This window comes from Mercurialis annua, linkage group LG5, assembly GCF_937616625.2.
Source record: "Mercurialis annua linkage group LG5, ddMerAnnu1.2, whole genome shotgun sequence".
In the NCBI taxonomy this organism is placed as follows: Eukaryota; Viridiplantae; Streptophyta; class Magnoliopsida; order Malpighiales; family Euphorbiaceae; genus Mercurialis; species Mercurialis annua.
Genome location: NC_065574.1, coordinates 50597951 through 50608813, shown reverse-complemented (window position 1 = coordinate 50608813; position 10863 = coordinate 50597951). Strand labels below are relative to the sequence as shown.

Below are 10863 nucleotides of genomic sequence, written 5' to 3'. Positions count from 1 at the left end.
AACTGCTGATCTTATATGATTAAATGATGGGTTATACATATATGATCTGATGTTATAAGTTTTGCAAAGTGTTTGGCATGATTCAATAACGAATTGGTGTAATTAAACAATGAATAGGGGATTTCTAGACTTGTGCGAATTGGATTCGTTTAATGAATTATTTAAATGGTTGAATCCAAATTGATTGATTATTAAGTGTTCTTATATCAATAGCTACTGATATAAAAAGTTTTTATTTGTAAATGAGAATTGAAATTGGTTTGTGTTGTAAAATCTCTGCGATTTGCGAAATTGACAATTTTACGAAAGTTAAACGCAACAATTGCAAAATGGTTTTCAAATGCTATATCTACTAATCTAATATTTTCTATATGATGTTTTGATGTTTTTAAATCAGTAGTAACATATTTTGGTTCATCGATTGTTGGTTTTGAATCGTTTGGCTAGTTTAGGCAATTTTCGGCAAAATTGCCAAATTTGATTATTTGAGTGCTGTGGCTTAATTTTGATTTTGATCAAATTGTTAATGGCTGGAAATACATTTTATAAACTATTTTGGACATTTATAAAATGATAGTTTACCTTGGGTCGTTTTAAAAATCAGTGGTTGTTATGGTATATAAGTTATGGTGAATTTTACAAAGGTGTTATGGCTATCTAAGTTAATATTTTAGATTTGAGTTTAAATCTTTAAAAGATGTTTAAATCCTATTAATTGAATTTAAGGTGGCATTTTTTAAGTGATGTATACCTTGGGTGAAACTTGTCAAGTGTTGGCAAGCTATATGATTTATTGCTTTTAAGGTTGGCATTGTTAAGCTATGGATTGAGTTCTTATTTTCAAATGACTTTGGTTTTATTTAAGGATTGGTTTTAAACTCTGGTTTTCACTTTGGCTTATGGTTGGGTCGGGTTAGACTTGTGTCGCCCGACATGTTGTGTTGAGCTATACTGCAGTTAAGGCTAACACACTACTCTGGGAAACTCTTTGGATTAAAAGAACTATTTAAGTTATGAAAAGGACTTCGATTTTGTTTTTATGGATACGAACTCATCTAAGCTAACTTGCCTAAATTGTTTAAAGTGAATGATATGAATTCTTTGGTTTGTTTGGTACATAGATGTTTACCTTACTTGGGTTGTACTTTGGTTGTGTTCAAGATGCTAGTCCTATGTGGTGTCTAGTATTCTTAGAGTTAGGGTTGTATGGATTTTAACTTATACATTGTTTTAGACCCGTCGAATGCTCGTGCTTCGGAGTCTACACAGGATTAGCTGTTTGCCAAGATTTCACGTGGATAACCAAGCAGTGAGTTTGTAGTGCTATTTACCACTTTATTAAGTACCGCATCATATTTTAATATTATAAATGCTTTTGAACTGTTTTTACGGATTATGGATCTGGATTGAAACGAGCTGCTCGATAGGCTTGTATCGAGACTGTGTGCACCGGTAAGTACTCTGGGATCGGCAGACTAAAGTCTTGCTTACGCTGGTATATGACGAGGATATGTTCCCGTCCACTCTGGGTTTATCAGTATGCTATGTCATACTTACGCTGGGATCATTTCAATACTGTTTTCCATAATCATATTATATTAGTATAAAAGATTTTGATTTAAGGGTTTTAAACTTAATAAATGTAAATAGTATTGCGAACTCATCTCAGTATATCTGACCCCGTTGTTTTCCAAATTTTCCAGGTTTATGATTTGAAAGCTGGTCCACTCCGATTCTTGATTCTTGGAGGTTTTTATGTCAATAAAACTAGTCTGTTGTTTTAAACTCTTAGACCGCAGTAGAACTAGTATAGTGTTTGATTATTATACTTTGGTTTGTCGTAGTGGTACGACTTTTATATTATTATACTTTGGCATGTTACATTGGATTATTATATTTGAGGCATGATTCACAGTTTCGGATTATTATCAAGTTATGATATTAGAACTGTTGTATAAACTGTTAGACTTAGGTTGGAGTCTCGGTTTCCCCCGAGCAGTGGTTTTCTTGCAGGTTTATTTGTATATAAGGTTATCCGCGAGGCTTGCTACGGGTTTTGGTACGACCATACCCATACCCTAGCGCCGGTCGCGATCCATGGAATTGGGTCGTGACAAAACAAACATTTGTAAAATTTCCAATTTCCAATTTCAAATTTCCACCATAAACAAACATTTCAAATTTCCAGCATTCATGACATTACAAAAGTAAAAAAACATAGAAGTGTTTCAAAATAGTATAACAACATATCCGGAAATATAAAACATCACTACATTTAGTTGTTCTTTTATTTTTTGATGACCCCTTCAGCCCCATCAACTGGTCCTTTAACAGCAGCAGTCTACACCTCCACCGCTCCTTGGCCCTCACCTTCACTACCGTACCACTCTAGCAATAATAAGTCATCGCAGGAGCAAACAGAACATCTTCAACTGGCTCAACTGGACCATCTTCAATTGGCTCAAATAGACCATCATCCTCAATTTCTTTCAATTCTAATTTGGATCCACTCTTAGGCACCAAATTATGCACATCATCACAAGTTAAATACCTAATGTACACATCAACCACATCTGCTTTTACTCTAGCCCTTGCCATCTCCTCAACATCTTCATTATTTTCAATCGGCTTTAGCCCTCGATGATATTCCAGCTCCGGCTCCCTCCAATAATACATTACTAGCCCCTTCACTCCAGTTTGTTTTGCCCACAAATCAAGCCTAGTCATTTACAGTTGTCAAATGTCAAAACACCTTCCAGCCACATCACCATTCAAATAACTCTTCTCTCCAAATTCTCCATTGTAGTGCAGTACAATCTTTAGAATCTCAGAATCCACTTCTATGATAGGGGCTTTTCAAACAAACAAAGAGTCAACACCAACCAATACAGAGACATTATACAAAGTCAACTAAGCAAAAAAATAAAATCACAAATAAAAATAACAAAATAATAAACTACTACCAACACAACAATAAATTTTAAAATCATTAATAACCAACCAACATAACAAACCAAAAAAAAACAAAAATATTATTCTATTCACATACAATAAACAAACCAATCATACATTTAACATTAACTGCTCCAAAACAACATACCCAAAATCCAAAAATTTAACCTTAAACCAAAAAGTGAAATTTCCAGTAATCAAACACGTATATGGCTGTTTCTTTCCTTTCTTCTCATCATGTCAAATATTTTCTCATTTCCCATTATCTTCTTTTTTCTGTTTCACACTTTAAACAAGGAATGAAAAAAAGTGTCAAGATCCATCAGTTAACTACCAATAGACCTTAAACAACAAAATCATCTAACAGTAATTCCAAAAAATAGAAAAGCTATTTTTCTCATACCTGGGTTATTACTTCCTCGTTATGTAAATACAGTCGAACGCGACAAGGAGAGAAAATGAAGCCGCTAATCAGGAGGACAAACGACACAGAGAAAATAGGGGAGAAAGTAAAAAAAGACTGGTTTGAAATACGAAGAGAAATGAGGAAGGAAGAGTATGTCAGAACTGAGAGAGAAAAGAGAGAGAAAATTTACTGAGCGGTTAATTTATTTTATTTAATTTAAATTTGTAATGTCCACCGACAGGTCTGAGAGAGGGACGGAGGAAACCGAAAGAGGACAGGGCCACGTGGAGACAGGTGGCGAGGAAAAGAAAATCAAAACGATTTAATCAGTGGCGGCGCAACGATTTGCTTTTTTTTATTGTCAGAAGGGCCGTGGGTGGAGCCGCCATAGAGTCCAAGGGTTTAGGGAAACTTTTGAAAGTATAGGGGTTTAGTGAAATTTTGGATATAGGTCGAGGGGGTGGGTGATTGTAAGCCCGATTTCGTGCATCAAGTTTGATTTAAAAATTCTCTTTCAAAATAAAATAATGCATATGTTATACTTTTCTAAAGTAAAACTAGCAAAAATTAATTGCCACATATGCATCTTGACCAAAAAAATCTCATTTAATATAAAATTGAAATTTAATAACTAAAAAAATTAAAATTTGAGGACTTGTGGCTAAAATATCACAATGGAGACTTACTAGGTTGTGACCAGGACAATCCCTCTTTCTTCCTGCCTCCTCCCTCCCGGATTTAAAAAATAATTTAATTTTCAAACAATATTTTTTGATTGTATTTTACAGAACCAATCTAAGAGCATCCACAGTAAGATTGTGGATGCGTCTAATAGTTGCTCAACATTGAGCATTTTCCATTGTGAAGATATGAGAGGTGCTCAATAACCATTAAGATGTTGGTCTTCAACAACCGCTCAATGGTGGGCCCTTATTATTTTTGATTTTTTTATTATTTAAATAATATTTAATACATTTTAAAAAATTATTTTTAAACAATAATATAATTTAATATTTAATATTACCATAAAGTTTTTTGCTTATAGCAAAGCAAACCTTTCTTAAATTATTTAATTAAATTTTATTTTATATTAGATATTTTAAAAAAATTATATCTAACATATAAAAATAATTTACAATCTAGTTTTTAATAATATATATTTTTTATTATTTTATATTTACGTATCTTTATTTTTTATGTAATTATAAAGTAGCCGTTGTAAAATTTTAGCCGTTACCAGCGGCGGAACGACGGGAGGGTCAGGAGGGTCGGCCAACCCTCCTTGTCGCCGACATACCGAGGGACCGGTGCTATTCTCCACCAGTCACCTTCTCTCCGTCGACCCTCCCCCGGCCTGGCAGCAGATGGAGATCTGCTGCAAAGGCAGTAATGAAGGAGACGGGTTGCAGCGCGGCGCTGCAACCCTTTATTTTGACTTGTTTAAAAGGGCCGAACGACATGTCGTTCGGCCCTTTTTTTTATTTTTTTTAAACCAAACGACAAGTCGTTTGGCTTTGAACCAAACGACTTGTCGTTTGGTTCCAACGTTTGAAACAGAAGGCATAGCAGCCTTCTGTTTCAAACACAGCAGTTTATTATATATTTTATTTCCCGTTTCTTTTCTTTTCTTGTCCTTATTCTTCCCCATTTATTTTCCAAAACCCTAACCCTAAAATTAAACCTTAATAATTCAATCAATCACTTTATTTACCAATTAATTCTTAAACCCATTACTATTTCTTCTCAATTATGGAAGGTATTGTGATATTTTCAATTTTAACTCATCTTTTTTTATTTTTACAATAATTAATTTATGCTAGAGATTATCTAACAATAATCTTGATTATATTTTTCTAGGTCATATATATTGATTTAGCAATGTCAAGAAGTGGTGGTGAATTAGACAAAACTTCAACAAGTAAGTAGTTTTAAATTTTTGTTAATTTTTAGTATTAATTATTTAATATACTTTAGTGTGTTGATTGTTATATAAGTGAATTGATTTGGTTGCCATTTATTTTTTAAATTGATAATTGTTTTGCCATAAGTTGATGAATACATTAGGTAAATTAAATTGACGATTCTTTTTGCATAATTTGATAAATTGATTTGATTGTCAAGAATTAAATTGATAATTTTTTTGTCATAATTTGCTGACTTAGTTTAGTGAATTAAATTGATTTTTTTTAATTTTGTAAGGTAAATCAAGAAAAACAAGTCTATTGAATTTTTTCAAACATGCGCCTAGAAATCTTGATTCGAGTACTCCTTCATCTTCCGAGGCAACTAATATTACACAAAAGAGAAGTCGTGTAGAGTTTAATCCCAATGAACTTGTTGTTGATCCTGAACTTCGAATGTGTATTGATGATTTTGATGTGGGAATTAGAGACCAAGTTCGAAGGGAATACTTGTTAAGGGGTCCGTGTCAACCATATGGTCATGATTTTCCAAAAAAAAAAACAAGCAACGGATATGAGAAGTTCCAAAGAGGCATGGTTCAAAAAATTTATTTGGTTAGAATATAGTGTAGAGAAAGATGCAGCATTTGTTTGTATTACTACCTGTTTGCAAATTCAGGTACAAGGAGTGAAAGTTTTACAAGAAAAGGATTTAGCAACTGGAAAAAAGCATCGGAAAATTTTAATGACCATGTTGGCGGAGTAGACAGTGTTCATAATGACACAAGACGTAATTGTGAGGATTTTCAGAATCAGCGTCAAAGCATTTCGCATGTTTTGACTTCTCAAAGTCGTGAAATGGAAATTGCTTACCGAACTCGTTTGACAGCAATGTTAGAAGTTGTTTGTCTTCTTCTTTGGCAAGGTTTAGCATTCCGTAGTCATGATGAGACTCGTGATTCTTTACAAAGGGGGAATTTTATTGAGATAGTGACATGGTATGCTAGGAAGGATGACAAAGTGAGAAATGTCATTGGTGATAATGCTCCTGGGAATAACCAAATGACATCTCCTAAAATTCAAAAAGAATTGGTTAGTTCTTGTGCCTCTTAAGTAACATTAGCTATGCTCACCGAACTTGGAGATAGGCAATTCTCCTTACTAGTGGACGAGGCTCGTGATTGTTCTGTAAAGGAACAAATGGCAGTGATGTTAAGGTTTGTGAATAAGAGGGGTGAAATAATCGAAAGATTTCTTGCAATTGAGCATGTTAGTGACACTTCTTCAAGATCTTTAAAAGCAGTTTTGGACATGTTATTTGCTCGCCATAATTTATCTCTTTCTAGATTGCGAGGACAAGCATATGATGGAGCATCCAAAATGAGGGGAGAGTTTAATGGGTTGAAAGCACTTATTCAACGGGAAAATCCTTTTGCTTTCTATGTCCATTGTTTTGCCCATCAACTGCAGTTGGTGGTTGTTGCTATTGCAAAACATATTCCAGTTGTTGCTGAATTTTTTACTAACATCAGTATGATTGTTAATATTGCTGGTGCTTCTTGCAAAAGAAGAGATGAATTAAACAAACATAGGGATGCTGAAATTTTGGAGCAATTGGAGACTGGTGAGCTTTCTACAGGAAAAGGGCTTAATCAACCGACTAATCTTGCAAGACCGGGTGATACTCGTTGGGGTTCACATCATGTCACTTTAGTCCGTTTGTTGTCTATGTGGGGTTCAGCCTTATATATGCTTGAAAGAGTTTATGAAGATGCAATTGAAAGCGAGCCGAGGGGGAAAGCAAGTGCCTTGATTAAACTGATGGAGGATTTTCACTTTGTATTTATTCTGCATCTGATGCTTAAGTTATTGGGTATAACAAATATATTGTCGCATGCCTTGCAACAGAAAGATCAGAATATTGTGAATGCAATGAACTTGATTGAAGTTTTAAAAATAAAGCTACAAAACTTGAGAGACAATGGATGGGATGCTTTGCTACACGAAGTCAACATGTTTTGTAACAAGCATAGCATTGTGGTGCCTGATATGGAAGATCAATTTCTAATTCCAGGACGGTCTCGCCGTGCGAGGAACTTGGTAACTTAATATCATCATCATCATAATGAGGTTTTTCTTCCTGTGATTGATTTGCTTACTGTTGAGATGAATAATAGGTTTTCTGAATCTACACTGCATTATTAAGGTACATCTCTTGCCTTGATCCGAGAGACTCTTTTTCTAGATTTGATCAACACAGTTTGATTTGCCTTACTGAACTCTATTCTGATGATTTCTATGCTACTGACTTGTACTTCTTAAGAGAGGAGCTAGAGACATACATTTTTGAAGTAAGAAATAGTTCTGATTTTACTAGTTGTGAAGATCTTGCTATCCTTGCAATTAAGATGGTTCAAACTGGTAGACATTCTACGTTTCCATTGGTTTATCGTTTGATTGAGTTGGCTTTAATTTTACCGGTGGCTACAGCATCTGTTGAGAGAGCTTTTTCTGCAATGAAGCACGTCAAGTCAGATGTACGGAACAGCATGGCAGATGAGTCGTTGAATGATTTGATGATATGCTTCGTTGAGAGAGATAGATTCCATCGACAATGAAGACATTTTACAACATTTTCAAAACAAAGCAAACCGGCGAATTCAACTTCCACTGCTTGCTCTTTCCAATTCTTAGTGTTTTATTAGTTTGTTTGTGTGTTATTTATTATTATCAACTCAATATTTAACACTTTAATTTAATCAAAATTTTTATTTGACGTACTTTTAAATTTTTATGTGAAATCTCGACCCCCCCCCCCCTATAAAGAATTTCTGGTTCCGCCACTGGCCGTTACATTAATTTTTTTTAAATAATTTATAATTTATAAGTAATAATTTATATATAAAAGTAATATGTAGTTAGGTGTGCGTCCCATAACAATTTATTTTTTAAAGTCTAACTATTGTGAAAGATTGTATAATAAAATTGAGTTTAATGAAAAGCTGATGTGGCATACTCATCAGACTCAAAAACAGTTTAACGACTGTGTATGCTCTAATAAAGAAGCTCTTATTTCATTTTATGGAAGGAAAAAAAAGGAAACAAACACCACATCTAGTAGTAACAAGTTTGCTAGAGATCATAGGTGATTAAAATTCTTTTAAAGACGTCGGCATAAAGTGAGCCCATCCCCGATGGAAACTTGTGAAATCTCAATGCGAGAATCGTTAGCCAGAAATTCATTCAGTTCCAGTATGGCATTTCTATTGATTCTGAGATGTTCTGCCACATTGCTTTCTTGCTGAGCAACAAGCCCAAACCATAAGGTATTATCATATGCTATTATTCCTCCAACCTTAACCAGCTTCATCAATTGTTCATGGTATTCCTTGTACTTGTGTTTCTCAGCATCTACAAATGCAAAATCAATATTTTCCGCACCTTTGTTCTGTCGAATAATCAATTCATCGAAAAATTCAATATGTTAAATAAGACTATAACAATAAATTTGTCTCCGCTATATTCTTGCGCTATTGATTAATACATGAAACGCATAACTATAAGTTATAGAACCCGAATTATAGACATTTTATCCATAAACTTAAACGGTTAAGTGAGACCCTCGCTAATAATAGTATTATCTTTGACATATCCTACACCAATCGCAATAATTTATGGAATACATATAAAGTAATCAAGTTGAAGTCAAAATTTTAAAATTACTTACGGTGTCCAACATTTCGGTTAGAACAGATCTGGCATCCGAGTTGATGAAATTAATTTTGTGCTCTACTCCGGCCTTTCGAATGAATGGTAATCCAACTTCATAAGCTTCTTGATTTATATCTATTGCCGTTACCTGAGCGTCATCGGCCAAACCAAGTGCGGTTGCTAGCAGAGAATAGCCGGTAAAAACACCAATCTCCAATGTCTTTTTCGGATTCATTATCTTCATAAGCATTGTCAGAAATAACCCTTCATCAACTGGCACAGCTGCTACGCTCCTACACTTCAAAATTGTTCTAATTAATTTATCAAAGCAGAACAAATTATACGTAAACATATTTTAAAATTTTAAATTTTAAATTAAACTTTTAATTTAGGAAATTTCAAACATGAACTATAAATTACCACAATTTACCAAAGACTTATATAAATAAAACGATGAACCATGTTACTGTAATTTGAAAACGGAATTCTAATTTTTGCAATCTAAAATATGATTATTTTTTTATTTTTATTTTGCATAGTTCAGATCAGTAAATCACCCAGTAAAAATCTCATTAGTTGATGCTGATGAAAAACTAGGCTCCAAATCACCAGCTATTAGTCGGATTTTCAATGGGTACTTTGAATGAAAAAAATAAAAATAAAATTAGTGTTACAAATTAAAAAGATTATAATTATCGAAATTGCCTATGTTTCATAATTTTATTTGTATTTAATCCATTATCAAATAATAGATTTTCTTAGAGACACTAATTTATATAACAGTTTTAGATCTGATCAACTCTAAAACATCAATTTGCCAAAGTTAATTCCAATACGTGTATAGAAATATATGGGTCAAATGCATTATTGGCAGATCCCTAAACTTTTAAGTTATTCAAAAAAAGTCACTAAGTATTAAATATTATTAAACCTCAAATTTTATTTATTTCCGATCTAATTTTACTGATGTTGCAATATGAATTAAAATATTTCAAGAGTAGTAAATGTGTCAACAATTCAAGTTTTTATTACATAAATTGATATTTAATTTTAAATAAAATATATAACTAATTAGCCTTTGTCTACATCAGTAAAATTAGCTCATAAATAAAATTTAAGTTTTGTGATTTTAAATAAATAAATTACTGTTACCTATCTCCAAACTTGTTGACAGTAGCTTCTCGTAAATTCTTGAGTTCCTCATGTTCTCTAGGATACGCGCTAGTTTTATAGATATACTGCCAGAAATGCAAAATTCTACTAAAATACTCATAAGCTACAAATAAATAGTTATTCATCTAAAATGTTAAAATTAATTAATTGCTATTTAAAATTTATGAAACAAGTTAAAATATATTTTAAAAAGGAAGGTTTAGGCATACCTCTTTAAGAGCATCTGTCTGGAGGATACCTTTAGTAGGATATAGACTCATGAGCTTTAATTTGGAAATAAAATAAAAATTTGTTGATGAATTACAGCTTGAAGAAGGCAAGCTTATGATCTTCACAGGCCAATATATGGAGAAGAAAAATGACAAAAATAAAAAGGTGTGATGACAATGCACAATTATTGTTCTGTTTTTTTTAAGAGAAATGAACAACACTTGTTATACTACACAATACTAAAATAATCTGCATGATGACATATTAATATTATCCATGTTTCTGTTTTTTTATGAATAAAGGATCAACGCGTCTTCTAAATTTGTGATACGGGATCATCTAACCCAATTTATACTTTTTTGACCAACTAACTCCAAAATTCTTTATTTTTAGATCAAACAACCCCATAATTGTATTTTTAAAACGCGTAAAATACAAATCGGAAGTGAGAGATGCAAAAAAGTAATTAGATACTTCCCTAATTGTTGCGATATAATTATTCTAAATCTA

The 10863-nt window shown here is 32.9% G+C and overlaps 3 protein-coding genes across 3 annotated transcripts; 2 read left to right on the top strand and 1 right to left on the bottom strand.

Annotated features, from left to right (window-relative positions):
* The first annotated feature begins 5236 nt into the window (after nucleotides 1-5236).
* Nucleotides 5237-6372, top strand: LOC126682019 (uncharacterized). The gene is made up of 3 exons (XM_050377575.1): nucleotides 5237-5276; nucleotides 5558-5851; nucleotides 5939-6372. The coding sequence occupies exons 1-3, from the start codon at nucleotides 5237-5239 to the stop codon at nucleotides 6370-6372; spliced, it is 768 nt and encodes a 255-aa protein (XP_050233532.1).
* Nucleotides 6373-6384: 12 nt separating this feature from the next.
* On the top strand, nucleotides 6385-7877 carry LOC126682018 (uncharacterized). Its single transcript, XM_050377574.1, has 2 exons — nucleotides 6385-7337; nucleotides 7466-7877. The coding sequence occupies exons 1-2, from the start codon at nucleotides 6385-6387 to the stop codon at nucleotides 7875-7877; spliced, it is 1365 nt and encodes a 454-aa protein (XP_050233531.1).
* Nucleotides 7878-8309: 432 nt separating this feature from the next.
* Nucleotides 8310-10547, bottom strand: LOC126679866 (caffeoyl-CoA O-methyltransferase-like). The gene is made up of 4 exons (XM_050374877.2): nucleotides 10353-10547; nucleotides 10123-10208; nucleotides 8987-9263; nucleotides 8310-8707 (listed from the first exon to the last, which is right to left on the bottom strand). The coding sequence occupies exons 1-4, from the start codon at nucleotides 10401-10403 to the stop codon at nucleotides 8420-8422; spliced, it is 702 nt and encodes a 233-aa protein (XP_050230834.1). The 5' UTR covers nucleotides 10404-10547; the 3' UTR covers nucleotides 8310-8419.
* Between the last annotated feature and the right edge of the window lie 316 nt (nucleotides 10548-10863).

Excerpts from the sequence above, each read along its gene's own strand:
- LOC126679866 (XM_050374877.2), bottom strand. The coding sequence starts at position 10,403 with ATGAGTCTATATCCTACTAAAGGTATCCTCCAGACAGATGCTCTTAAA. Across the intron at positions 9,264-10,122 it reads GTCAACAAGTTTGGAGATAG|GAGCGTAGCAGCTGTGCCAG; the intron begins GTAACAGTAATT and ends TTTGAAGTGTAG. Across the intron at positions 8,708-8,986 it reads TAACCGAAATGTTGGACACC|AACAAAGGTGCGGAAAATAT; the intron begins GTAAGTAATTTT and ends ATTATTCGACAG.
- LOC126682018 (XM_050377574.1), top strand. The coding sequence starts at position 6,385 with ATGCTCACCGAACTTGGAGATAGGCAATTCTCCTTACTAGTGGACGAG. Across the intron at positions 7,338-7,465 it reads CAATTTCTAATTCCAGGACG|GTACATCTCTTGCCTTGATC; the intron begins GTCTCGCCGTGC and ends TGCATTATTAAG.
- LOC126682019 (XM_050377575.1), top strand. The coding sequence starts at position 5,237 with ATGTCAAGAAGTGGTGGTGAATTAGACAAAACTTCAACAA. Across the intron at positions 5,277-5,557 it reads ATTAGACAAAACTTCAACAA|GTAAATCAAGAAAAACAAGT; the intron begins GTAAGTAGTTTT and ends TAATTTTGTAAG. Across the intron at positions 5,852-5,938 it reads ATATGAGAAGTTCCAAAGAG|GTACAAGGAGTGAAAGTTTT; the intron begins GCATGGTTCAAA and ends TTGCAAATTCAG.